Source organism: Jatropha curcas, chromosome 3, assembly GCF_041381405.1.
Source record: "Jatropha curcas cultivar XTBG-Jc1 chromosome 3, XTBG_Jcur_1.0, whole genome shotgun sequence".
NCBI lineage: Eukaryota > Viridiplantae > Streptophyta > Magnoliopsida > Malpighiales > Euphorbiaceae > Jatropha > Jatropha curcas.
In genome coordinates, this window is record NC_143153.1 from 29,395,537 (window position 1) to 29,422,532 (window position 26,996).

Genomic DNA, 26,996 nt, shown 5'->3' on the forward strand with positions numbered 1-26,996 from the left:
AGGTTGTTTTCTTTTTGTCAGAAAGGATCTTTATCAGAATAAATATAGAATTGATATAAATATGTTTGCAGTCAAACCTCAATCATGTAATTGCTTTAATGGTATTAATAATTGAAGTCTAAATTCATAAATAGAGATGCTTTATACTTATATACCATCCTCAAGTTGAGGGATGCTTTCTTTCTTTTTTCTTTTTTCTTTTTTATTAATTATTATTTATTTTCTCATCACTTTAATAGGTTAAAAATAAAATATTCTTTGATGATTTATATATTCTGATAAATTATGTAAGTTTTGCATATTCTTTGTTCAATTTGTCCCTTAATAGGCATGCATAAACCACTCTTTATTAAGACAAAAAGCCTTTAGGAAAAGTTCACATCTTATCTCATTTCGATTTTCACACACTGTTTTTATTTTTGTAAAAGATATGGCTATGAGAATATTATATAACACAATTAAATAAAAAATTTATATTTTTTTAGGTAGAAGGTTGTGTGAATAATAAATAGAGAAATACCATTTTGCTAATTAAACTTTTAATTTTAGGTATATAGATAATTTTCCTTTAGATGATATTCGCTTCTTTTTTTTCCTAGTTTATAATAATAATAATAATAATAATAATAATAATAATTAATCCTAATTTAAAGAGTTTGGTAATTGGTTACCTAAAAAAAATTTTCTAGAAGCTAAAAAGGTGTAAGGATGAGCATAAGGATATTAAAGTATAAAAATTATAAGAATAACTACTCACGCATATTATTGTCTGCTATTAATGAAAACCATAATTATCATTAATGTTTTTAGTTAAAAATAATTATTTAATACCTTTTTAGAAAAAATAAAATTAAAAATTTAATTAAGAGGAAACTGTATACAGATATGAGATACTGATTAATATGTTTATATATTTTTGTATAGTAAGTGTAATAATAAACCACTTATATAAAAAATAAAAAATCACAATATTAATTTGAAGTATCTGATCGAGTTGACAGAGTATAATATTTGTGTCATTGGCGATCGCTTGCTAAACTTGGTGGCTATTCATAACTACTGTTTGACTTCATGGTGTTTCTACAAGTCTAATCTGATTATTTTCAAATTTCTTCTGAAAATCTATACTTATTTCTGCATAATTATCCAAATAATAAAAGATGTTAGACAAAATCACCGTAAAGGTGACAACAATAATTCAAAATTAGATATGAGAACAAAATTTCAATATATATGCGACAATAATTCAGATCTGTATATAAATCTGAGAATTATTTATAAAAAAATAAACAAAAAAAAGAAAAGAAAAAGAGGTGACCACCATTGAGTTCGGTTACCCGTGGGATAAGAAAAAAGAACTTTTAGATTTTAGGTCCAAGAGAAAAAATAATTATTTAATAATTGGAACAAATGATATTAGGAGAAAAAATTTGAACATGTTTCGAAATTTTCTAAAATAAAGTGAGTAGAAGTAACTTTTGACGTTGAATATGATTGATCCATAATTCATGTAGTGCCATGGATTTTTATGTGAAGTCAGGACTCAAAAGAGTAAGAACATCTTGAACAAGTCATACCAAAAGCAACAATTCTTCTTCAAGAAACAACTAAGAATTACGTGTTCAACAGGAATTTTTATTGATAAGTCACTATTCAAATTTCACAAATATTACATTTCCAAAGTAGTTAAATTTATTATGTCAAGATATAATTTAATAATAAGTGCATCTTTATAATAAATTCAGATTCAGATACTTCTGTTGACATATACACACTAAAATTTTCAAAGAAATGAATAATTAATTAGTATTTAATTTTATTTTTTGTTATACTTATTAAGACCCAACCAGACCGAATATCTTTGGGAGTGTGTTTGTTTAACCAAGCCTAAGCATTCTGAAAGATTAAATTGTAAAATCTGTGATTGACTCCAATGGGCCTTGTCTGCGCCCACAAGACTATGTTGGGCTCTAAACTGCTGAAATGTCAGGTTTATTGAATTAAATTTATACTCTCTAGTAAATAAGACAAAAAGAACTATGAGAATGCTTTTTTTATCCGCAATTCATAATTTATTTTATTAAATTCTAAAATTTAGAAACAAATTATTAACCAAATATGATAAAACTTGGCAGCAGGCTCTTTTTACAACTTATTAATTTAACATGACTCGACTTTGATTAGCAAATAAAAACTTATTAGAAATTTAGGGGAAAAAACGTATTCCTTTGATTTAAAATATTATTTCCTGTTTTGAAAACATTAGAACCCATATGGAAATTAAAATTTACAATTTTGATTTGTCAATTTTATGCTTGAAAATGAGAGAATTTGTAAAAGCTAAATGATTTTGACAGACTACATATCATGTCGTTTTAAGTCAATTTCAATTTCAATATCTTTACAATATATATTTGGTCTACTAAAAAATTGGGTTGTTTTAAAATGACTTAAGGATAATTAAGAAAATAAAATAAATTTATTGTTGCTGTAGATAGTGTTTGAACTTTGAACAATTCTTGCACAATAATTCAATTCATTTCAATAATTATAAGGGCTATGTGAGCATAGAATTAATGCTAGTAAGGCCTCACAAACTTTGAAGCTGAAGTGACAGGATAGAGCTTGGCCCAATTTAAAGTTCAGTGCTGAAGATCCAACTTGATCCAAGAAAAGATTAGAGCCTGAAAGGCCAAATTTATAATTAAATTTTAAATTGGCCCAGGTGGTCCCAAATCTACTCTCGCAACCACCTGAATCTCACCTCCTCGCTTCCCATTTTCAGCCACCTGCCACTAAGAAGTGCGAACTGAGAACTGATGCTCCATCGAAATGGCTATCCTTAGTCCTTATTTCCTCCTTGTCATAACCACCATCACTGTCATCATCTTCATAACATCGCCGACATCAATCGCATCACGGCCGTCTAATTTTCCCAGCTCAAAGCGAGCTCCACGTTTTCTGGGGAAATTTGCACACCCAGAAAAAGCCCAGCAGTATCGGCAACAGTACCAATACGAGACCCGATACTTTTACCAGAAACTCGACCACTTCAGCTTCTCGGACCTCCCGAAATTCCCGCAACGGTACCTTTTAAACACCGATCATTGGGTGGGTCCCAACCGACTGGGCCCCATCTTCCTGTACTGCGGGAATGAAGGCGATATTGAATGGTTCGCCGTTAATACAGGCTTTGTTTGGGACATCGCGCCTCGTTTTGGCGCCATGGTCGTTTTCCCTGAGGTCAGCTCAGCAAATTATTTTTCGTTTGGTTCTCGGGAAAGATGACCTTTCTGGGAAATTACACAATAATACTTCGAATTGGAGTTATTGAAAAGTGGATTTTGCTTCTTGCAGCACCGGTACTATGGAGAGTCAATGCCATATGGAAGCAGGGACGTGGCATATAAGAACGCTACTACACTGTCTCATCTAACGGCGGAGCAAGCTCTAGCTGATTTCGCGGTGCTGATAACTGACTTGAAGAGGAATCTATCGGCGGAGGGTTGTCCGGTGGTGTTATTTGGCGGATCATACGGTGGAAGTAGGAATATATTCTTAATAATTCGTTTTGTTCAATTTAATTTAGTTAATGCATTGGCCATTGATTAATAAAGGTTGGTTTATGAAATGGTGTGTTAGTGTTGGCGGCATGGATGAGGCTGAAGTATCCTCATATAGCGATTGGTGCGCTTGCTTCATCGGCGCCAATTCTTCAATTTGAAGATATTGTGCCGCCGGAAACATTTTATGACATTGTTTCTAGTGATTTCAAGGTCAGGTTTCTCCTTCTTTACTTTTATTTGGTCATTGTTGATTCTGTTTTTGAATAAAGTTTCTCTATCTGTAGCGTGAAAGCACAAGCTGTTTTAACACTATAAAAGAGTCGTGGCATGCATTAGTATCTGAGGGTCAGAAAGAGAATGGACTTGTTCAATTGACTGAAACTTTCCACCTTTGCCGGTATGAGAACAGGATAAGATTGAAGAAATTTTTGGTTGTTAGTACATTGCAGTATTATGTATTTGTGTTTGATGTGATTGAAATTGAAGATTATTGACAGGAAATTGAATAGCACGGAAGAGCTTTCAAACTGGTTGGATTCTGCTTATAGTTATTTGGCAATGGTGGACTACCCCTATCCTTCAGCCTTTATGATGCCTTTGCCTGGACACCCTATAAGAGAGGTTACATTAGATTTCTTTTGCACTTTAGAGAATTTCATTGTTTCATTCACTTGTATATGCACAAGACTTGGACAAACTTCTTGCTAATTTAAAAGCACAGGTCAACACAGGAGAATCTGTGAGTTTATTTTAGGGCATCCATAGTGAGTTTATATTGGGGTTATTCCTGCATTCTTCGTGATTTTATGAGCATATCATGAACCATTGTCATGGCGTTGGGATGTTTCTCTGTTTCATTTAGTTTATCAAGTATATATTAACCTCTTCAGCATTGGAAATTTGTTCTTTTCTTTGCATACTTCAAAGTTCTTAGAGAGTTGGCTGTAATTTCTTGTGAGATACTCCTTTTCTGATCAGTATTTAGGATTAATATATATGAATTGTAGTGGATAATGTAAATTTACTAGTCATGGTTTCTTTTGTTTAGGTTTGCAAAAAAATTGATGGTTCTCCTGATGGGACTAACATTCTGGAACGTATTTTTGAAGGAGTAAGCATTTATTACAATTATACTGGGGATGTTGACTGCTTTGAGCTGGATGATGATCCTCATGGATTGGATGGTTGGAACTGGCAGGTCGAGAAGTGTTACAGCCATACTTCTTTTTGTTTTTGTCTCTTCCTTCTCCAAATTTGGATAAGCTTACATTTACATTTTCCAAAATTTGCTGTTTACGATTTCTCATTCTGTAGGCTTGCACTGAAATGGTGATGCCAATGGCTAGCAGCAAGGATGCAAGCATGTTTCTCACATATGACTTTAATTACACTTCTTTCAAAGAAGAATGTTTGAAGAATTTCGGGGTTGAACCTAGGCCCAGATGGATAACTACAGAATTTGGTGGACATGTAAGCGAATAAGAAATGTATAGAATTTCTTTTTATCACTATATCCTTTCCTTTAATTGATACTTTTTGACTTTTAACAAGAATTAAGAAAATGATTGAACCACGTTAATTTTAGAACAAAATAAGAATTATTGACTAAATTACTCTTTAATTAATTCTTTGTCATCAAGAGAGACAAAGTTTGGTGGAGATATCTAGACAAGGGTAAAGTTGGAATAAAATAATCAATACTATCTTGTTTCTAAAAGTGCCATCTAAGTGAAAAAAAAAAAAAAAGTGAAAAAGTGGCAAAATCAACGGAACAGAGGTAGTATGCATTACCTAGTTTATCATCATGCGCTAATTTTCACTTTTATACACTTCATTATGCTTTCACAGATTACAATAGCATGATCCATTCTGTTTTAGATTGCTTTCGTCTTCTCTCATGTGTGATATGAGGAAAGCTTAGCCTCAATCCCAAATTTGATTCTGATGATTCCCTTTTATTGTAAAGGATATCAAGACTGCACTAGAAAGTTTTGGAAGTAACATAATTTTCTCTAACGGTCTACTAGATCCTTGGAGTGGTGGCAGGTATGCAGCTGATTGATTATTACTCTCCTCAAATATCTAAACTAAGCTCTGATAATTGGTGTTGTTATTTCTTGCAGTGTGCTGCAGAATTTATCTGAAACCGTTGTTGCCCTTGTTACAAAAGAAGGTAACTGTATCATGAAACTTCACCCTTTGCATGTTAAAGCAAGCTTGGTTTCAATTTGCGTGATTTTTAGGAATTTTTTCATGGAGAAATCTTTTAAGTTATAGAATAAGCAGCATAAATAATTTAGGGGGCTATGAACTCCATCCTGCCATATTAATCAATGGGCTATGACTCTGGATGGATAATTACTGTGTGCGACTTGTCCTTGTTAAAGTCCTGGTTTATCCTAGTAAACCCAGGGGAAAGCATAAGGATGCATGGAGAGCAGTTTTATTCAGAAAAATGCAAATTATATTTCAAACAATATTAATCGTCTTAGTTTTCCAGTCAACTAATTGTATTCGTTGGCTGGCAACATATGGCAATCAAGAAAGTCTTCTGCAACATGAATCTTTGCTTATCGGCAAGCATATTTAATGTGACTATGTGACTCTTCTTGGCCTACATCTTGTTCTCATAGCCTGTTCAAGGGTTCAAAGGCATCAAGTAGTCCCTTAATGGTGTGATCTCTGATAGCCATGAATAAATTAATTCTTTGGCTTTTTGGTTATGTTTTTCACTTTCTTTCTATTTTCTAACCTTAAACTCAAGACTATTGTGTAGAGCATTTTCTAAAATTTTTGGATATTGCATTGCACATTTAGGTAATCCTTTTCATTTTTATTCAACCTCTCATTTTTTTTTCCACTGTAATACAGTGAACATTTCCGACGAAACTAGCTACCTAATTTTAGCCTAGACTACATCATTAGTATTTTCAGCACTGCATAAGGGTTGAGTTCTTTCATGAGTCTTGTGAGTAATTTGCAGTCAGTCATAAAACTCACACCAGGCCTGATAGTTGTTTGCAGTCCAGCATGGGGCAGCTGGAGAAAAATTTTGATATCAAACCACTAATTATAGTCTATAATTTTATTGCAAGATGCTATTTATTGCCTTCATATTAAGACTGTAAGGATTGAATACGTGCTAAAATGGTTGATATGATCTGTTATTTGGTACTCAAAGCAGTTAGAACAAGGGGAATATTTGCTAGTAGAAAATAAATGTATCGTCTTTACCATGTGCCAGGGGCTCATCACATAGATTTGCGTTCGTCAACACCTGAAGATCCTGATTGGTTAGTAGAGCAAAGGGCAACTGAGATCAAGCTGATTGAAGGATGGATAAATGGCTACAATCAAAAAAAGAAAACAACTTTCAACATGTAGAGATTTTTAGACTGCTTTATTTGATCTTTCCACTATCTATAAGCCATTTTGTCTCTTCTCGTTTACTTGCTGGAACTGGAATGACTAAATAGAACCTGTTGGATGCTTTGATTCCGTTTATTAGGTCTGTAATGTTTAGAAATACCCTTGTAAGAGGACGGTACTGTGCTGTATATAATCTTAATTTTTCTCTTTTTGGCTGTGGAAAAATTAAATTTGCTATTGGTTTATAATTTCTGAGGTTAATGAATTTGTATTAAAATAGTATAAGACCAGGTATGCCTAGATTGCCAAGTTTACATTACTCAACTTTCACTTAACATAATAAAAAAGAAAAAATTATTAATATACACTCGGAGGAAGAGCTTTGTCCCTGGATCTGCCCGTGTAAATCTGGATGAGGCAAGTAATGGATTTTGGATACCGAATGGTTAGATTAGATTTAAAAAAAAATGAAATACTGAATGGCTAGATTAAAAAAAAAAAAAAAAAAAAAAAAAAAAGAAAGAAAAGAAGAACTGAACATAGCATAAATTATGATATTTTACTGATAGAGAATATCAGATTACATGAAATACAATACAAGGAAGAAAATTTCAATATTTCATTATTCAAAAATGATAAACAAAATGGAAATAAGCTTTTCCTTATTATATATTATTGCGAAGATGCTGTGATTGTAACACAGCAAAATAGCTAGATATTAATCAAGTTGATGAGCCAAATTGTTTCTGAAGATAGTTGATCACATTCATCTCCAATTGGAAACCCTTGGTAAGAACATCAGGATTAATTGGTGGATTAGATCCGAACACTGCATTTGCAATCAAAACGACTCCTGGATTTTGGCTACTCAGTCCAGAAATAGCGACTGCATCAGTTTCTCCAATATTAAATTGAAAATGAATCAAACCGATTGGAAAAACAAAAACATCTCCTGGATTTAAAACTTTGGAAATTAAACGACTAGGATTGGATGTGACAAAACCCACATAAAGTTTGCCTTTCAAAAGTGTTAGAATCTCGGTGGCACGTGGATGATAATGAGGTGGAACTAAACCTCCATAAGGTGCAAAGTCCAAACGTGCTAAGGATATACCTAAAGTATTTAGTCCTGGTAATGTGTCAACACTCACGAGTGTTACATTTGATCCAAGTTGATTTTTAGTATTTGCAGGTATATTTAGCCCTGGAAAAAAGAAATCATTTGCAGTTGCACGCATTGGGTCCATGCAAAATTTTCCATTCACGAATACTGCATAAAAAAAAAAAAAAATTAAATAGCAATTAATCAAAAAAAAAAAAAAAAACACATATACACTAGCTATAAAATAAAGCAAATAAAATAAACTTTAAGAAATTTTAATTCAAAATAGTATATATATATATATATATATATATATATATATCCTTACGTACTTCCATCCGTAGGTTTCTTAATGGCAACACAAAAATCTTGAAGAGGACTAGGATCAAAGGCAAAGGCAAACGAGTAAGACAGAACTACAAGAACAAAAGCTAGAAGGAAATGTGTTCCTTTCATTTTGTATCTAATTGGGTATTTCAGTTTCTTTTTTTTTTCTTTGAACTCCTGAAGATGGTTTTTGAGCTAGGAGAGGGATGGGAAATCTTGTACGGGAACAAGTGAATTTATAGATAGGAGCAATTTGAACTAGTCTTCGTTCTCTACATATGCAGAAAATTAATTTATAAAGACTTGGCTTAATGAATTAATCTTCACCGGTTAATTTCTACACAACTACTACTTAGGATTTAAATATTGTTTATTTTCCATGCTTACTTCAGTACACTTTTTGGGTTTGGAACTAATCCTTTTCATTTCTTTTGTCAATAAACCAAAATTGTTAATGAGAAATTAATTCAAAAAAATAATTAATGTAGTCTTTGAGACATATCAATATTATACTCACTAGGATGTGATCTACCCCAGTCATTCCTTATTTTAGGTAAGGTTGAGGCTTCTAGAGTTTCTTTAATTAAGACTAAAACAGATATATTTATGTTAATTGGATGATTAAATTATCGACCTGGAGAATCAGTAAAAGTTAGTTGGTTAATCTCCTTCACATTAACAAGTTGAAGGAGATGCTTTCAGCATTTACGTAATCCATACTGAGTCAATACACATTTCTATTGCATTTGCTTCCAGTTGGTGGGAAACTTTGGGCAACACTTCATGAAATCAAATTGCATCAGATAAACAATCCTGGATACCAAGTCATTAAGACTTGGTTTGATTTAAAATGATCTATTTTCGAGGAAATACGTGCACTTCCAAGGAAATTATTGCTCAATAAATTTAATTTGAGTGTATTTATTATGCAAATGAACTTCATGGAAACTAAATTACTCTCAAACTAGAAAAGATATTTAAATATATTTTGATAATAAGATAAATTGATAAATTCATTGTTAATTCCCTTTTGTAAGGAAGTTGGATGATTTAATTTCGGGAACTAGAATTGATAATGCAAATCCAATATAAACACTTTATGCACTTGGCAAAAAGTTACACTTCTCTATAGTTTACTTATCCCTAAGCAAATATTACCTCACTTCCTAATCAACAGTGCCTAATGCCCACAAAGCGTATGCAATGGGGTTTTTAAACCTTCTTGTTCATGGGTTACAAACTGCTTGTCTGAATTTCTTTTGGACAAGCAGGAAAGGCACTGATTGTTCGTCAAGGAAGCAGATCATGTGAGAGGGATCAACATCGATAAAGAAACTGGATCAAAATCAGCATTTTCAAACAGTATTAATTGTAATTTCTAGAGGAAGGAAACTATTTCCTATAGTTAAGGGAAAGTTTCCCCTGTCGTTGGCTGTGGTCTTCCTCTTTACGTTGTTTTTCTCTACTGTGTTATTTGGAAACTGATAAACGCAGTTGTCGTGGGACGACATGATACACATTTTACTTTTAGACAAGTGAGCCATCCAAAGACCACAATTTATATAAATATTTCTGGAAACACAGATGGATCAAATGTAATACTCGTAACGTTAATATATTTAGCATGTATTATTTTTTCATTCCACCCATTTTTTCTTCTCTTTTTCAATTTGTGCCTAAACATAGTATAAACTTAGATTTCTTTGCAACATACATTTTTTTATTAACATTCAAAAAAATGAAGAGTATCAAATTATAAGAAATATATATAGAAGAAAACTTCAATATTTCCTTATTCAAACATTAAAATCAAGATGGAGATGAGTGACTCCTTATTACAAAGGTGCTTGAATGGTAACACATAAAAGTAATTAAATATTACTATCAATCACAAACATTTCATAAATTAATAATGGTTGTTGACCCAGGATTTTTTCTGAACATAGTTGACCACATTCTTGTCCACTTGGAATGCCTTGGTGAGAAAATCTGGATTAATTGGTTGATTAGATTTGAACACTGCATTTGCAATGGTAATGACTCCTGGATTTTGGCTAGCTACTGAATCCAGCAAAGCAACTGGATTGGTTTCTCCAACGTTAAACTGAAAGTGAATCAGACCAATTGGGAAAACAAAAACATCTCCTGCATTTAAAACTTTGGAAATTAAGTGATTATTAGGATTGGATGTGACAAAACCCACGTAAAGAGTGCCCCTTCAAAACTACTAGAATCTCCGTGGCACGTGGATGAATGTGAAGTGGATTTAAGCCTCCATACGGTGCAAAGTGAAGACGTGCTAAGGTTATTCCCAGGGTATTTAGTCCTGCTATTTTTTCAACATTTATGTCTGTAACATTTGATCCAACTTTGTTTGAAGTATTTCCAGGAATACTTAGTCTTAAACAGTAAAATTCATTTGCTTTTACAAGCATTGGATCTCTGCAGAATTTTCCATTCTCGAAACACTGCATAAAAAATAATATGCTTGATCCAATTAAAATATTATTTTTCATTGGTTTCTTGCATAAGTGGGCTCATAGTACCCTCATTTTTAAGGGGTAAAATTATAACTTGATATGGACAACCATTATCCTTCAACATATCCAAATTCCAAACTAAAATGGAATAAATAGAAACTGAAAATTGGAATTGATTTGAAACACTGGGCCGGATCTACTCTAGACAGGCCCATATTAAAGTTTCTTTCCATCTCTCTTTTTTGCCCTTTTTTGGAAAACGTAAAATGGCACTTCCTTTTTTCAAAAATCTTAAACCCCGTATTCAAGCAAAAGAATGAATTACATTTTAAACCGGATTAGTCCAAACGAAAAGCCGACTTAATTCACCTTTTGTATACAAGGCAAGGCAGTCAGAAATAAAAAATGAATTTACTTTTTCAGAATTGATGACGTGGAAAAGTTGACTAACGAGTCCTGACTAATGACTATCACTAAGCTTCTATCACGAGGAGTATCTCTTTCTCGTTCATATCCTCTGCAAATTCAATTTCAATTTTCAATCCAAATTTTCAGCCGCTAAAATCCAAGTTCCGTACCAACCACATAACGACGCCGTTTCGACCTCCCTCTGCCTCCCTATATAACTACGGGCCTACAACTCGGGCCAACTCACTTTACTAACTCACTTTACTCATCACTATTTCCGTTGGTAAAAAATCAGAAAGTAGTGTTCAGACTTGTCCACTCAAGAAAAGAAGAAGATTTTATATAAAGAAGGTAGAGAGAGTCAGGGAAAGCTCGAGAAAAAGGAAAAGAAAAAGAAAAAAGAAAAAGAAAAGTTAGCTAACTGTGAATTGACTGATTTCTACTAACCAAACAGCATCAGATCGTGGAATTTAGGGATTTTTATATACTTTTGGAGTTTTTGATCGCAATCGAGAAATGGCCAGCCCAATCACTCCAAGTACTGGTAGAGCTTTATCAATAACGCCTGGTGCAAGGGTTTTGAAACCCCCTCTTAGCGATGAAACGATTTGGAAGCGGCTCAAAGAGGCAGGTTTTGATGAGGAATCTGTTAAAAGAAGAGATAAGGCTGCTCTTATAGCCTATATCGCTAAACTCGAAGCTGAGGTTTGGTTTTATTGATTTTTCGAAATGTTCTTTTTATGGTTCTTTTGAGTTGGGGTTTTAGCGTTCTGGAATTTGGGGTTTGGTTAGAGATTTAGGGTGTTTATTTATTTAATTAAAACAATAATGTGATTTAAATTAGAAAGAAATGGAAAACTGTGTTTCTTAAAATTTTGATTCCGATTTGAAATTTATTTATATTTTGATGTAAGAATTGTTGTTGCTAGTTGTGCCATTAACCTTTTACTTTTGAAAGTTTTTGGCTTTAATTGATTATTGGAAACAGTCATATTTGTCACATTGTAATGGCTTAATATATAATGTATGAAATTTCACTTTCAATTTGGTTTGGTTCTATAGTGATCAATTATGGTGGACCAAAGGGACTGGTTTAGGAATAATTAAATGTTTGAAGGATGTGGTTAATTGTTTTACAAAATATATTTTTGGAAGAGTTTTACAAAATATCTAATTATGGATATATAATAGTTTATACGGCATGATAGATGTTTCTGTGCCTTTGGTGAATGCTATTCCATATTGCATTTTAATATTATTTACACTCTGATTGTGATACTTGAAATGGGAACACAGTCGTTTTGGAGGGGTGCTGGTATACTTTCAGGGACATTCTTTTTCATGGTTGTTCTTCAATTAATATATTGAGCTGTTTCACTCATTGTGCCAGTGTTTTGATGAAGTTGAAGTTACAAAAATCACTATTTGAAGATTATTCAACTGCATAAATGTTTCATATCTGTGCTTAATTCCCATACCATGTCCCTCTATTTCGGATGTTTCCATCTTGATTTGGGCCTTGCATTGCTTCCTATGAGGTTTATGGGATATTGAAAAGTATTTGTGTCTAGTTATACTGAACCTCACTATGCTGTAGTTGTGTTTGATTTTATTTTGATTGGAATCCTTGTTATAATTGAATTTGAATCTGCTGGCAGCCTGTATTGATAGCTGCATTTAATGTTTCCTTTTTTTGTTAGGCTTTCTTATTATATAAAAGTCTTAAATTCTGCTGAAACTCATGATGGCTTTGGCAATGATATACCTGCTTATCTGTATATCTGAATGGTGTAAACTTCATGCAGGTCTTCGACCTTCAACACAACATGGGCCTTCTTTTATTGGAAAGAAAGGAGTTCACATTAAAGTATGAGCAAATCAAAGACTCTGCTGAATCTGCTGAACTAATGCATAAGCGTGATCAAGCTGCACACTTGTCTGCTTTAGCTGAAGCCAGGAAACGGGAAGAGAACTTGAAGAAGGCTCTGGGAGTTGAGAAAGAGTGTATAGCAAGTGTAAGATTTTCTTTAGGTTCTTCCTTCTTCCTATCTGTTCTCTATTAATGTTGTAATTTTTTTTGTTGTTTTCTGTTGGATTTTATAGATTGAGAAGACTTTACATGAGATGCGTGCTGAATCTGCTGAAAGTAAGGTTGCAGCTGAGTGTAAATTAGCTGATGCACGCAGCATGGCAGATGATGCTCAGAAAAAATACATGGATGCTGAGGCAAAATTTCGTGCTGCAGAAGCTTTACAAGCAGAAGCAAGCCGATGTCGTCGTGATGCAGAAAGAAAGCTCCAGGAAGTAGAAGCACGTGAAGATGATCTTAGCAGGCGTATCAGCACTTTCAAGGCTGAGTATGTATAGTATTCATTTTTTTTTAGTTTACTGCCTAAATTTTAATGGATGGAATTTGAATGAATCAGACATAATGTCATTGCATCTAGCTTTACTGCATATACTCCCCAAGAGCTGTTAGCTGTACATCCTACTCTATAAAATAAAGGCAGGCAGGCTGCCCTTATGACCAATGCTTAAAATAAGAGTTAGAAAGTGTCAGATTTGGGGATCCACTACATTTTAACTTTCCTCAAGCTTCTACTTTTCTTTTCTTTTTTTTTTTTTTTTTCCTTTTTTTTTATGTATCCTGGAACAGATAGTCACCCTGATATCTTTTTAAGCCTGTTAGCGAGGTAGATGTTGGAAGTTTTCAAAATTCATATTCAAACATGAAAGTTGACTCCTGTTTTATTTATGAGAAACCAAACAAAACCTGTTGAAGTATAAATGCTATATTATTTAACTTCAACCTTCTCAAATTTTCAATTAGAGAATGTGCATGAGATGGTTTAGCCATGTCTTACATAGACTCTCATGTGCCAGGTTCATAAGTGTGATGTATTGGAGGTGAAGGGTGCTAAACGGGGAAGAGGTAGATTTAGAACTATTTGGAGGGAAGTTGTTGCAAAAGATTTTTTTATCTCTTAACATTACTGCACATTTATCTATAAACAGAGCAGAATGGAGATAAAGGATTCATATAGTGGATCCCAACTAGTGTAGGATTAGTGCTTAGCGTTGTTGTTTTTGTTGTATAATGTTCATTTATGAAAAAATTAAAAAAATGTAAAAAGTATGAAGAATGAATTGTATAAAAATATTAATCTTTTCTGGCTAGGAAAAGTTGTTACATTTATGTAAATGGGTAAATGGGTAAGGTCTGAGTTGAATGGTCATGGATACATATAAAATTTAAATTGGTCTGGAGTGGGTTAATGAATCACTTATGGACCAAGTCACTATAACCATTTTGACTCTGCCTATTGTCTTATACACATCCAAATTCAGTCATTTCCATCTCTAGTTCTATGCATAAATGTGCAGTCATTTCTGCAGGTTTTTGAATTACAATTTTATGCATAAAATCTGTCATGTAAAACATGGCAAATGGCAATGATCTTAGCCAAAATCTAGTTTAGGCTTCTTTTAGTTTGGTTCAGTTGGTTGTTAATATCTGTTTTCTTCATCTCTTAGTTGTGATGCAAAAGAGAAGGAGATTGATCTTGAAAGACAAACCTTGAGTGAGAGACGGAAAGTTCTGCAGCTGGAATATGAAAGATTACTTGATGCACAAGGTTTTCTGAATCAGAGGGAGGATTATGTTGCTAGCAAATCTCAAGAGCTAAATGATCTGGAAAAGGAGTTGGAGGCCTCAAAAGCAATTATTGAGAAGGACCGTAGAGCCTTGAATGAAGAGAAATCCAACTTGGAGCTGGCTGTTGCTTCCGTATCTCAAAGAGAAGAGGTCAATATTTTCAGCTTTTATTTTTTATTTTTATTTTTTATTTTTTTTTAAAGTCAGAACGTGTGATTGTTCTATGAGCTTGTTACCAAGTTTCTTGAAAGATGTATTTATTTTTTGCCTTGTTTGGGTCTGTGTAGGCTGTTATTGAGAGAGAAGCTCATCTAAACAAGAGAGAGCAAGAGCTACTGCTTTTGCAGGAAAAACTTGCCAGCAAGGAATCTGTGAGTTAATTCTATCCTAATCTCCATTTGTATTGCGTTGGATATATGTTGTTCAGTAAACTTTGGATTTTACCATTTACCATCATGAAATAATTTTGCCTTTTCTATTTATTTAGTTTTCTGACTTGAAATTGTGATTGGTCAATGCAGCTTGAAATTCAGAAAGTTATTGCCAATCATGAGACTGTTCTGAAAACAAGGAAGTCAGAATTTGAAGCCGAGTTGGAGATAAAACGGAAACTGGTTGAAGATGAAATTGAGGCCAAGAGACGAGCCTGGGAATTGAGGGAGGTGGACCTTAGACAAAGGGAGGACATGTTAAATGAAAGGGAACATGACTTAGAGGTTCAATCAAGGGTATTGGGTGATAAGGAGAAGGATGTTTCAGAAAAGGTCAATTTTCTTAATGAAAAAGAAAGAGTTCTTAATGTTGCTGAGAAGGACAATGAGTTGAAGAGATCACTCCTGCAGCAAGAAAAAGAGGAGATTAATAAAATGAAGTTAGACCTTCAGGAGTCTTTGAATTCTTTGGAAGACATAAAGAGACAAGTTGATTGTGCAAAGGAGAAACTAGAGACTATGAAAAGTGAAACAAATGAGCTCTCAGTTTTGGAGATGAAACTTAAAGAAGAGGTTGATATGGTCAGGGCTCAGAAAGCAGAACTTATGGCTGAAGCAGACAGATTGCAGGTTGAGAAAGCTAAGTTTGAAACTGAGTGGGAGCTGATTGATGAAAAAAGGGAAGAACTAAGGGTCGAAGCTGAGCGAATAGTTGAGGAGAGACAAGCTGTTTGTAGGTTACTGAAGGATGAGAGGGATAACTTAAGACTAGAGAAGGAAGCAATTCAAGAGCAACATAGGCATGATGTTGAGTTGCTGAACCATGAGCGTGAAGAGTTCATGAACAAGATGGTGCAAGAGCGTTCTGAGTGGTTCAACAAAATTCAGAAGGAACATGCAGATTTTTTGTTGGGCATTGAGATGCAAAAGAGAGAGCTGGAGAATAGTGTTGAGAAAAGGCGTGAAGAGATTGAAAATTATTTAAGGGATCAAGAGAAAGCCATTGAGCTAGAAAAGAAAAATGAACTTCAGCATATTAGTTCTATTAAGGAAAAGGCAGAAAAAGAGTGGGAGCAGATTGCTTTAGAAATGAAGAAGCTTGATTCTGAGAGAATGGAGATAAATGTAGACCGTGAGCGAAGAGACAAGGAATGGGCTGTGCTGAATAAATGCATTGAGGAGCTTAAGGATCAAACACAAAAATTGGAGAAACAGAGGGAATTATTACATGCAGAAAGAGAGGACGTTTGTGCTCAGATTGAACAACTTAAAAAATTGGAAGATTTAAAACTTATGTTGGATAATATGGAAGTGGCCAAGATGCAACAGTCAAACATAGAGTCTAGCTGGCAAAAAATTTCTGCACTAAGATATTCAAGATATCACTCTGAGAAAGATGCCGATTTGGTATCACGTGAAAGAGTAGATATTATTAACAATGGAAATGGACTTGATTCTCAATCTATACTAAAACCAGATGTTTCTTCATCCCCTAACTCTGTGCGTTTCTCTTGGATCAAACGTTGCACTGAACGGATATTCAAAAGTTCTCCTGAGAAGCCACTGCTGAAGAGTGAAGAAATATCTGTGATATCCAATGATGCAAGTTTGACATCTGGTGGCAAATTGGATTCTTCCAATGGGTATAATGGACAAAGGTTCAAGTCAATTGAATTTTTAGGCAAGAGACAGCCTACCAGATATGCTTTTGATCAACCAAAGGTGACACCTGATCCCCCTGGAGGTCAAATTGCCAAGGGAACACATGACGATGAATCTGACATAAAGGAAGATGCCAATGCAGTGCCTACATCTCCTGAAGAATCACTTCACGCTGGAAGGAAAAGGCGAGTTAAAAACTATCCTCTAAATGTTTCTACTGATGTACTACCAGAGCGAAGGCAGAACAATAAGAGGAGGCGGCAACAAGAAAATGCAGCTGTAGAAGTACCCAGAGATGCAAATAACCACTGGTACAACTCTTGTTAAATTATATCCTTTAGGGTCTCCTCAAATGTTTTGCCAGTATTGATGCATGGTATTACGTGTATAAAATGATTTGTTTCATTTATCTATTCCCAGTGTGACCTCAACCCAGGTAGAAACACCAGAGCATCAACAATCAACTGATGAAGTTGAAGATACCAATGTAAATGAAGAAAAAGTTGAGAATTTGCCGAATTCTGAGGTGACGTGTGATCTCGGTCCTGTTCGAGATGGGGGAACAAGTGATCTTCCAAATCAGAGATATGTGGAACATAGTGTGGTCCCACATAGCTCAGAGGTCACAGAAATGAAAGATCATGTCGAACATGATATTGATCAACATAAGGTATATGATTCATTTTTTTATGATTTTTTATATACATCCCTGATGATGGGACTCTTAACTTTCATTAAAATGAGTTTTAGCTTCTCTAGATGTTAATTGAATTTAGTATGTTTCTAAAATCACCAATGAACTCTTTTTGGTAGCAGTTCTTTCTGTTTGCTTGGTAATTTATTCAGCTTACACCTTTTATCAAAAAATATATATTAAAAAAAAATTCATGTTTTGTTCATTGATTGGTATGATCTTCTGACCATTAATTGGCTTGTATCCTATATGGGATGATGAGTAGGCTGTTTGCTTCATTATTTGTGTTCAGGCTTTATCCTTCCATGGCTCAGTGTATAAATATTTTTTACTGGATGGTTCCATACTTCAATGTTGTCCATCACACAGAATATGCAATGAGCTGATTTTCCATCCATGTTTTATTTTCTTCCTGTCTGATGGCCTGGAAATCCATTCACTTTTGTTTTGCTAGTCTCATGATGGTGATTTGAGGATGGAAGATTCAAATATCGACAAAACTGACAACAGTGAGCAAGTTGCTGAGGACATTGCAAGGAGGACAAGATCAAAACAGAAGCTGTAGAATTCTAGCAATTGCCTATAGCATGTTGTAAACGTTCATGATTGGGAACACACATCTTTTTCTGTCCAGATTTGGTCACTTCATCAGTTACGACAGTTCAACTTGAGCAGCGGCCTATTTTTTTTCCTCTCTGCCGTAGTATATAGTGCTGGAAGTACTAACCATGTTTTGGTCTAGCCCTTCTGCCTGCTGACTTGTTTTGTGGTGTGATTGAATCATCTCAAAATGAATGGGGGAAATTTGTAAATGGATTGTGTCTATTTTTGTGGGTTTCTGGTAGTAGTTTGTTAATGTCTAGTGTGTCCTTGAGTAGCATAGGCAATTGTGCATCCATGTCTGGCTTATGGGGTTGTGTGCTTTTTATTTACTTTTTCTGAAAGGTAATTATCTTGCATAGTTAGATTCTAGTGTTAAAGTGTCCTAGGTGTGGAGACACTTGAAAATGAAATGAATACAGGAGCAGAATGTGTTTCTTCTTCGACACATTGACCATTCAACAACAGTATACAGTTGCGTGAAATTTGAATTGCATTCTTGTGATCTATAATCTCTCAATGAAAATCAATATATTTCTCCTTTGATATCGCTATTAAAATTTAAATATAGCAATATGATTTTGCTTATATAAAAAAATAAGTTACATAATCACATTAAATTAGACGTTAGAGGGAATATTACATTGGAATAAGTATAGGCCATCTATTTCTAAATGCACTTGCTCATGTCATGGCTAGCCATTTGGTAGTGTTTTAGGTGTATAAGTGGCTGTGGGTGTATAAATCATATGAAAAATGAGAAAAATATGCAACATTATCTCTTTTGTTTCGACTACGTAGGTGAGCGTGTTTATCATGTGCAAAATGACACGGAAAACTGGAGAGGAGTGGTATACCAACCTTCATGGTCTGCTAATATACTTTTGAAAAAAAAAACAAAACACTTTATTGAATTACATTAGAAACCAAACTACAATTCAATACAACTAAGAACTATATTCCGAAACTGAAAGAGAGCTAAAGAAATAGCCTCTCGAGTGAAAGAATGAGCTGGCATGTTAGTTTGCCCTCTCGAGTGAAATACAACTAGGAACTATATTCCAAGATTGAAAGAGAGCTAAAGAAATAGCCTGAGCGAAAGAATGAGCTGACATGTTAGCTTGCCGTCTAGTGCAAGTCAAAAAAATATCAACCGATTGGTAATAAAAAATGACGATATAAAATAATGATATCAAATTCAGAATGGTTTAACTCCACACTAGTCCGTAGCATGGAACTCATTTAATTTAAAATAAAAAACACTTTTGCCATTATAAAAAAAAAAAAGGCAAAAATACACAACAAGTAAACACATTTTATTTCAAAATAGAAAGAAATTAGAAATTCAAATGCCAATAATAATTTCTTGTTTATAAAATTTATAATGCACAAATATTTAAATATAAATGTTAAACTTTAAATCTTATTAAATTATTATATTCTATTAACAACATAAAAAATATTTTTATTACAAAACAAGCACATGACTATTAGATCCACAGATGAATGATCACTAAATTGTTATGCTTTATATGAAATGATTAGTTTAAATCACATATATTTCCTTTTTTGTTGAGAAATTGTTTTTTTGGTTAATAACTACTAATTTCTTTCATATGTCATTTTTTGAAAGTTATTTTACTGTTTGTTGTTTTTATAAGATTAAAGAGTATTAATTATTTTTAAAATTTATTTTATTTTTACTAAAATCTTTCATTTTTTTATAACCTGTTTCAAGAAACTCATTTATATGTTTCTTCCTTTTGTCTTTGAGGCTTTATTTTGGAAATGTTTTTTCTTTTGAAAAAAAAAAAAGGGAAATATAAAAGGTAGTGATTTTCTTTTTTCTCTCATCAAAATGCAAGAGTGAAAAAATAATTAAGGAAAGAAAATAGTAATATTTACATTTTTTATTATTTTCTTTTCTCTTTTTCCAAACAAAATGATAGTTTTCAGAAATATGTAAATTAAAATAATTAGAAGAGATAAAAAAATAATTTAATCAAATTAAAAAAACATTTTATTATAATATAAATAATTTAATTACCTTTTCAATCATATTGCGATAAGACTTGTGAACATTTGTCTTGTCAGTACTTATCGTTTCATTTCATTTACTCAGATTGACGTATCTATAATTTTTCTTTTTTTTTTTTTTTAATTTTAGTATTAAGAAGAGAAAACATATCATACTCTGTGGTAATGGTACCAACGTTAGGTAGTTGAACGTCAGCCAAAGATTTAAACAATTTTTTAAATCTCAATAACTAGTTGAATTTTATTAAAATAAAAATAAATTTCATCTAGGTCAGTAATACAAACACATAATAAAAGGCAAAAACCGAAAAAATGATTAGTCGCAGACTCGCACAACGTCCAAACTCGGCCTCTTCTACGTTCCGTCACCACCTCCTCCTCCGCCACTCATCCTCCTCCGCGCAAGACACGAAGAAGAAGAGACGAGAAGAGAAGAGAAAACTAATAGAAAATGGAGAGTAGTGGCCTGTTAGGTGGTCTGCAACCAAATTACCTTCTTTGCTCTTCCCGTAACGCTTCATCTCTCCTTCCATTTCCTTCTTCCTTTGACCGCTTGCTCCAATTCTCTCCTTCTCCTGCATCCGTTTCTCTCAAGGTAGTTTTCTCTTGTCTTTTTCCTTTCCTTTCTGCTTTAGCTTGTTTCATTTGATACATTTTGAGCAATTTGCAGCTGCTAAAGCAGAGTCTTTCTGCCCTGCATTCTGTTTCCCCTTTCAAGCGTGGCGCTATATTATCTGATACTTACAGGTCCGTGCTCTTAGATTTTCTTGTTATTGTTATTCTAAATAGTGTTTTTTTTTTTTTTTTTTTTTTTTTTTTTTTTTTTTTTTATGCAATGCGTAGAATTGATGAGAAACAAAAAAATGGATGGGGATTTGATTGCTTCCGGTTTCGATTTCGACCTCTAAGTTTGATTAATTGAACTGTATTTATAATACTATCTAACATATATAAAGGGAGAACAGAGTCTATCGAAATTCACATGAACATTTCTTACAAAACTGTGTTGGTCTTTACCAATTTTTGAAAATTTTGCCTTAAATCCTGGCATGTCTAAGAGAGGTTGGCTGAACTAATATAAATACCTCATAAGAATCAACGGTAGCTATAAATTACCATCACCTTCTTAGGCCGACAGCCACCGTCCAGTCCATACGTACTGGCGTTTGATGCTCTTGGTCACTATATTGTGACTGGTGTTAACCTTTATAGTTTAATCTTTGGTTCCTTTTGATGAATGTCTTACCACATACTTCAAATAACATGTATATAACGTTTAACTTTCTAAACCTCACCCCAACAATTGCATTCTGCAGGAAACCTAAATTGATTATAGTTATTTAATAATTTAGATCTTATGCTGTACAAAACTCATTCTAATAAAAGCAATACAGCATAAAGGTTTTGGCATCCAACTTATGAAATAGATTTATTCTATATCAACTCCTTTACTTTTAATTTCATAAAGGATGGATGGTGAATAATTTTTCTAGAAGATACATGAAGCATTAATATTTTTCAAAGTAAATATAAAGGGAAAAAAGAATGTTCTATAATTAAGTTTATGTGCATTTGTTGCGATTTTGATTCCAGCTTTTTAATCGTTTTTTTGCTCTAATTCTTTGGTTTCATACGATGGAATTTATTTGTTGAATGCAGCAGTGAAACTAATGAATTAGCTGATATAGACTGGGACAGCCTTGGGTTTGCATATGTTCCCACTGATTATATGTATATCATGAAATGCACTAGAGATGGAAACTTTTCTACTGGTGAATTGCAACGATTTGGGAATATTGAGTTGAGCCCCTCAGCGGGAGTCTTAAATTATGGCCAGGTATGCCATTTGTACATTTGGCTTCATTGCTGGCTATTTTGCTCAGATGATGTCATATTTGATTTTGAGATTTGGGCCTTTTGGCTATAAAGTGTGTAAAATTCTGTATATCCTAAGGTAGTAGTGAAATTTTTAATTCCCATTGTTTTATCACCAGGTATGAATGAGCGGGTAAATACTATGTAGGACAGACTAGGCAAAAAGGAGGATTTTGTTCTTTGTATTGTTTGGGGAATTTTTTTCATAAGCCTTTCTATTCTCATTTAGTTTGCCCCTCTCTCACACATGTAATAAAATTTGGAAAAAGCTAAATCTGGTCAGCATTTTTGCAGAAGCTGATTATTTTATAATTTGATGTGGAAAAGGGGGCCGAATAAGCCATTATCTCCTGATAGTTATGTCCTGTGTTAGACCCATAATGAGCCTCATTTTCACCTTGTTTTACATTGTGAGGTGCCTGTGGAAGTGGAACATCTGTTAGGTCCTTTTGAGGACAATTGATTATATCTAGATTCTTTTAGAAATTCTTTTTCTGGTTTAAGATGGAGAATGTTCATCATTGTGGGGGTTTGGGAAGCCCCGCCCAAAAAAAAAAAAATCCAAATTTTTTTTTTTAAATTTTCCCTATAAAAGAGGGCACACTTTTTTTCTTTGATTTGGCCCTCTTAATTTTGAAAATTTTTGTTGGCTACCCTTAATTTTGGAGTCTGGCTCCACTCCTGTATGATCGTGCCTTACCTTGCATATTGCAGTCTTGCTTTCTCCATTAATATGATTTATTTTCCTTTTCTCTCTGAGTATAATTTATTTTCTAGTGAAAAACTCTTTGGGGCATTGTTAGAGGAAAAGAACCAAAAATATGGGAGTAACATTTAATGCATGGATTTTAATGGTGGTATAATTATTCTTTTGGTTAATTTGTGAATCTTGCCTGATAGCAAATGTAGAAAAGATGGAAACTATGTTAAACCTTGTTAAGAAGTTAAATTTCAGAATTGACTATTATTCCTGAAGGGAAAGAACATATGGGGGGAACAGATTGTGGATATGTTGCATTGTTTTCTTCGACTGAATGTTGGAATCTTGAGAACCTTGTTTTGGAGATTGGAGAACTGGGACCCTTTACTTTTATTCAGTAAAGTTTTTTATTTTAACCTTGCGAGTATGAAAGTGTTTTTCCTTCTATTATCTGTTGCTAGGGATTATTTGAAGGCTTGAAGGCTTACAGGAAAGGAGATGGTAATATTCTCTTGTTTCGTCCTGAAGAAAATGCACTTCGAATGAAAGTAGGTGCAGAAAGGATGTGCATGCCATCGCCAACAGTTGAACAGTTTGTGGACGCTGTAAAGGCAACTGTTTTAGCTAACAAACGTTGGGTAAAGTACAACTTTACAGCGTTAATCATTGTTTGTTAGTTGAAGTACAAGTTGAATTATTATGTCTTGTTTCAGGTTCCTCCTCCAGGTAAAGGTTCCTTGTATATCAGGCCATTGCTGATGGGAAGTGGAGCTGTTCTTGGACTTGCACCTGCTCCCGAGTACACCTTTCTAATTTACGTTTCACCTGTTGGAAACTATTTTAGGGTTTGTTTGCTTCTCCTTGCTAATTGTGATTAAGCATAGGTTGCAACTTTGAATTTGGTGCTCTCTTTGTGTACCCATGATTTGAGCTACTGTTCCATTATCTTCTTTGCTTGAGTTGCTGTTTCATTATCTTCTTCTTTCAACAAACAGGCGGATATGATTTCATGTATGGTATATGTATACATGGTCTAATGGCTTAAAAGTTTTTGTTTCATTTTCGTTTGGAAATCTCTTGTTGAGAGCATCATTAGGTTACCACTTCTAATAATGTTTAATTGAAGATTATGCTCCTGAAATTTATGCATATTTCACCAATTTGAGGTTAACATTCTGAAAATTAGTTGACACACCTTAATTAATGAATTCTGTGAATTTAATAATCCTTTCACAAGCTTTTGTATGAACGTGTTTAAACTTTCTGAAATGGACTGTATTGTGACTACTAGAATGCATTGTGATTGAAGCATAGGCTGATTTATGTAGTTAATGCTTTTTCTCTGTTGTCTTATCACTTGGATTTTAATGACCTATAGTCAGAAATTTAATTAATAGATGTTTTTTTGAATTAGCAATGAAGTGATCCACTGATCAAGATAACATGTTTGTGAACTGATGGTGATGAAATTATTCCTGTTTGTTCTGGAGCTCATCTGAGATTGCACGTCTACTGATTTTTGGCTTGTGCATGTGTGTGCACATATTAAGTGACCATATGCTTTTGTCTGTGAAGCATCAGAAGAGTATTGAATAGTAGTATTTGGTATCAGATGTATGCACATGCCCTACTCACCTTTTACGCATGTTAGACGACATTTTTTTTTTTTAACTTATCAGTAAAGTAAAGAAAAATGCTTCAATAAATCTTTAAAAAAGAAGTTAAACTCTAGGAGCAGAGTAAAGGAAGGGAAAGACTCAAAACTTAAAAAAAAAAATAAAAAGCCTTGAGCTACCGACAGTAGATTATGAAAAACGAGAACTGGTTTGTATTGCCTAGTTTTTTTTTTTTTTTTTTTTTTTTTTTTTTTTTTTTTTTTTTTTTTTTTTTTTTTTCCATGACTATCTCATTTCTCATTTTCTTCTTTTGACAGGATCATGGACTTTTCTTGTATGCCATTTTTATGTCTTCAATTACCAAGAATCATAATAGTCTTGATAAAGTAAAATATTTAGTTAGCAGCATATTGGGTCTTCTAAATGTGAAGCTACTTATACATATCTCATGTTCCAATGTGTCCTATTCTCTATGAATAGGTGTATTTCATTTTCATAAGTTGTTGTTATTGCTTATTGTATGGTTTACATATTACTATTTATGTCACATCCTCGTCCGGTGGTTAGTCAATGTTGCCTCTTTTACATATCTGATGCCAGGAAGGTGTTGCACCAATCAATCTAGTTATTGAGCATGAACTGCATCGAGCATCTCCTGGTGGTACTGGTGGTGTTAAGACTATAGGGAACTATGCTGCAGTAAGTTAGTCCTTTATTTCTTGTCACATTTAACTGTCTGTTTATTTATTCTAGGACCTTTCTGTAAGATGCTTATTATCTCTTACATAGAAATGAAATTGGTGTAAAGTTTTTTTTTGTCTTCTGGTTCCTTTTGCTCTCCCGCCAAAAACAAAAAATCATTATGATTATGAAAATATTCATGCCATACATAAGTTTAAATTTAATATTGCATCTGTAATACAATTGTGAATTTGATTTGAATCTATTTTTTGAATCTATTTTTATTCTATTTATTGGATTTTTCTTATAGGTTCTCAAGGCACAATCTGCTGCAAAAGCCAAAGGATATTCCGATGTGCTATATCTTGATTGTGTTCATAAAAAATATCTGGAGGAGGTTTCATCTTGCAATATTTTTATTGTAAAGGTATTGTGAACAAGGAATTAATATTTTTATTGTAAAGGTAGTATGAACAAGGAATTAGCTCTTTTGAGTTTTTTTTTTTTTCCGTTGTTTCCTTGAGGGGTGTGTCATTGACACCTGGTGTTGAGGGAAAATGCCATGATTTCTGTTTTTAGTCATTGCTGCAAAACCACCATTACCACCAGTAACAGTATACTATTTGCTGTTATTTTTGCCTACTATGGCCTACCAAATGTTCATAGAAACACCGATCAGCTTCTAAGACTACCGGCCAAAGTGACACTGTGGAGCACCTACTGCTGTTGTTGGGAAGCTGTTAACAACCTATTATTGACAATACCAGCTTCTTTACTGTTTTGTTGTCTTTTGAATTTTGGATTTCAGCATAACTGCTCCAATTTGTTAATTGGGAATTGTGGCTCAAAATACCTCTTATCAAACTGAAATCTATATAAGGGTTTAGGTTTTTAGGTTTTAAAAGCAGACAGACGTGCTTTTTGCAAATTTTTTCCACTTCATATATATTTTCTCAAGAACTATTCTTTTTCTCATCTTTTTTCAGGAGGTGTAGCTGTTAATTATTGTAATGAAATTGTTAATAAAACAAGGGACGGGGTTTCATAATCCAAAAGTTATTAGCAAATATTATCAGTGGTTTTTTTACTAGACATTATTGTTTAGAGCAAATGCTTTAGTATTGCCATTTATGTTGTCCTTGCTTGTCACTATATTAACAGCTTGGTTGCTGGGATACTTGGCGTCTTTGCACGTGCTGATTCCAAGATGTGCTATTAACTCATGTTCCATCCACAGATTAATTAGCTTTGGATGTAATTTTGGTTTTTTGTCTGATGCCTCGCATATTCTTTGTTAGTTGAATGTTCTTTGGTCTTATGGTATTTTGACTTTTTAATTGTTCTGTTTTCTACTATCCCATGCTGCTACACCTTTGTCTTGGTGAAATAATGGAATAAGAGGATTTTGTTTGTCTTTAGTTTAAGCTCTATGTTTCTCAAGATCATTAAACTTAACAGATTGAGATTTACTCTGCTCTCAGGATAATGTTATCTCCACTCCTGCAATAAAAGGGACAATTCTACCTGGCATTACAAGGAAGAGTATAATTGATGTTGCTCGAAGCGAAGGATTCCAGGTATGTTCTTTTAGCCAAAAACACAATATTTAAATAGATGATAGTGGAGAATTTATATCTTGATTATTTGTCAAACAATTATTGCAATGATAGTGTTAAGCGTATGATACTAACATACTCCGTTATATAAATATGGAGATATGGCAATTCTAGGTCTGTTCACCTTTCTTACAGCTGATGCCACTGCCATTTTTTCAGTTGATTCTAGAGCTTGCC

The 26,996-nt window shown here is 33.5% G+C and overlaps 4 protein-coding genes and 1 pseudogene across 5 annotated transcripts; 3 read left to right on the forward strand and 2 right to left on the reverse strand.

Annotated features, from left to right (window-relative positions):
* Positions 1–2,733: 2,733 nt before the first annotated feature.
* Positions 2,734–7,142, forward strand: LOC105639895 (Serine carboxypeptidase S28 family protein). The gene is made up of 10 exons (XM_012224081.3): positions 2,734–3,243; positions 3,358–3,544; positions 3,643–3,776; positions 3,851–3,963; positions 4,064–4,187; positions 4,615–4,764; positions 4,881–5,036; positions 5,533–5,612; positions 5,690–5,739; positions 6,811–7,142. The coding sequence occupies exons 1-10, from the start codon at positions 2,833–2,835 to the stop codon at positions 6,948–6,950; spliced, it is 1,545 nt and encodes a 514-aa protein (XP_012079471.1). The 5' UTR covers positions 2,734–2,832; the 3' UTR covers positions 6,951–7,142.
* Positions 7,143–7,475: 333 nt separating this feature from the next.
* LOC105640002 (germin-like protein subfamily 1 member 16) lies at positions 7,476–8,560 on the reverse strand. The gene is made up of 2 exons (XM_020681598.3): positions 8,370–8,560; positions 7,476–8,205 (listed from the first exon to the last, which is right to left on the reverse strand). The coding sequence occupies exons 1-2, from the start codon at positions 8,491–8,493 to the stop codon at positions 7,658–7,660; spliced, it is 672 nt and encodes a 223-aa protein (XP_020537257.1). The 5' UTR covers positions 8,494–8,560; the 3' UTR covers positions 7,476–7,657.
* A 1,710-nt stretch (positions 8,561–10,270) lies between these two features.
* On the reverse strand, positions 10,271–10,916 carry LOC110008648 (germin-like protein subfamily 1 member 7 pseudogene; annotated as a pseudogene).
* A 495-nt stretch (positions 10,917–11,411) lies between these two features.
* On the forward strand, positions 11,412–18,742 carry LINC4 (crowded nuclei-like protein). Its single transcript, XM_012224080.4, has 8 exons — positions 11,412–11,957; positions 13,058–13,267; positions 13,356–13,609; positions 14,787–15,057; positions 15,195–15,278; positions 15,429–17,311; positions 17,421–17,670; positions 18,149–18,742. The coding sequence occupies exons 1-8, from the start codon at positions 11,769–11,771 to the stop codon at positions 18,257–18,259; spliced, it is 3,252 nt and encodes a 1,083-aa protein (XP_012079470.1). The 5' UTR covers positions 11,412–11,768; the 3' UTR covers positions 18,260–18,742.
* A 1,891-nt stretch (positions 18,743–20,633) lies between these two features.
* LOC105639892 (branched-chain amino acid aminotransferase 2, chloroplastic) lies at positions 20,634–26,828 on the forward strand. Of its 2 annotated transcripts, none has more exons than XM_012224078.4 (8): positions 20,634–20,926; positions 21,002–21,078; positions 21,991–22,168; positions 23,368–23,544; positions 23,620–23,751; positions 25,123–25,221; positions 25,514–25,630; positions 26,685–26,828. In XM_012224078.4, the coding sequence occupies exons 1-8, from the start codon at positions 20,783–20,785 to the stop codon at positions 26,811–26,813; spliced, it is 1,053 nt and encodes a 350-aa protein (XP_012079468.2). In that variant the 5' UTR covers positions 20,634–20,782; the 3' UTR covers positions 26,814–26,828. The 2 variants fall into 2 exon arrangements, with proteins under 2 accessions (XP_012079468.2, XP_012079469.2); XM_012224079.4 differs by having other exon boundaries at positions 21,994–22,168.
* The last annotated feature ends 168 nt before the right edge of the window (positions 26,829–26,996 follow it).

Coding starts and splice junctions, on each gene's coding strand:
- LOC105639895 (XM_012224081.3), top strand. CDS start 2,833: ATGGCTATCCTTAGTCCTTATTTCCTCCTTGTCATAACCACCATCACT. Junction 3,545..3,642: donor TGGCGGATCATACGGTGGAA/GTAGGAATATAT, acceptor ATGGTGTGTTAG/TGTTGGCGGCATGGATGAGG. Junction 5,037..5,532: donor CTACAGAATTTGGTGGACAT/GTAAGCGAATAA, acceptor TTTATTGTAAAG/GATATCAAGACTGCACTAGA.
- LOC105640002 (XM_020681598.3), bottom strand. CDS start 8,493: ATGAAAGGAACACATTTCCTTCTAGCTTTTGTTCTTGTAGTTCTGTCT. Junction 8,206..8,369: donor TAAGAAACCTACGGATGGAA/GTACGTAAGGAT, acceptor TTTTTTATGCAG/TATTCGTGAATGGAAAATTT.
- LINC4 (XM_012224080.4), top strand. CDS start 11,769: ATGGCCAGCCCAATCACTCCAAGTACTGGTAGAGCTTTATCAATAACG. Junction 13,268..13,355: donor AGAAAGAGTGTATAGCAAGT/GTAAGATTTTCT, acceptor TGGATTTTATAG/ATTGAGAAGACTTTACATGA. Junction 13,610..14,786: donor ATCAGCACTTTCAAGGCTGA/GTATGTATAGTA, acceptor TTCATCTCTTAG/TTGTGATGCAAAAGAGAAGG.
- LOC105639892 (XM_012224078.4), top strand. CDS start 20,783: ATGGAGAGTAGTGGCCTGTTAGGTGGTCTGCAACCAAATTACCTTCTT. Junction 21,079..21,990: donor ATATTATCTGATACTTACAG/GTCCGTGCTCTT, acceptor TGTTGAATGCAG/CAGTGAAACTAATGAATTAG. Junction 23,545..23,619: donor TTTTAGCTAACAAACGTTGG/GTAAAGTACAAC, acceptor GTCTTGTTTCAG/GTTCCTCCTCCAGGTAAAGG.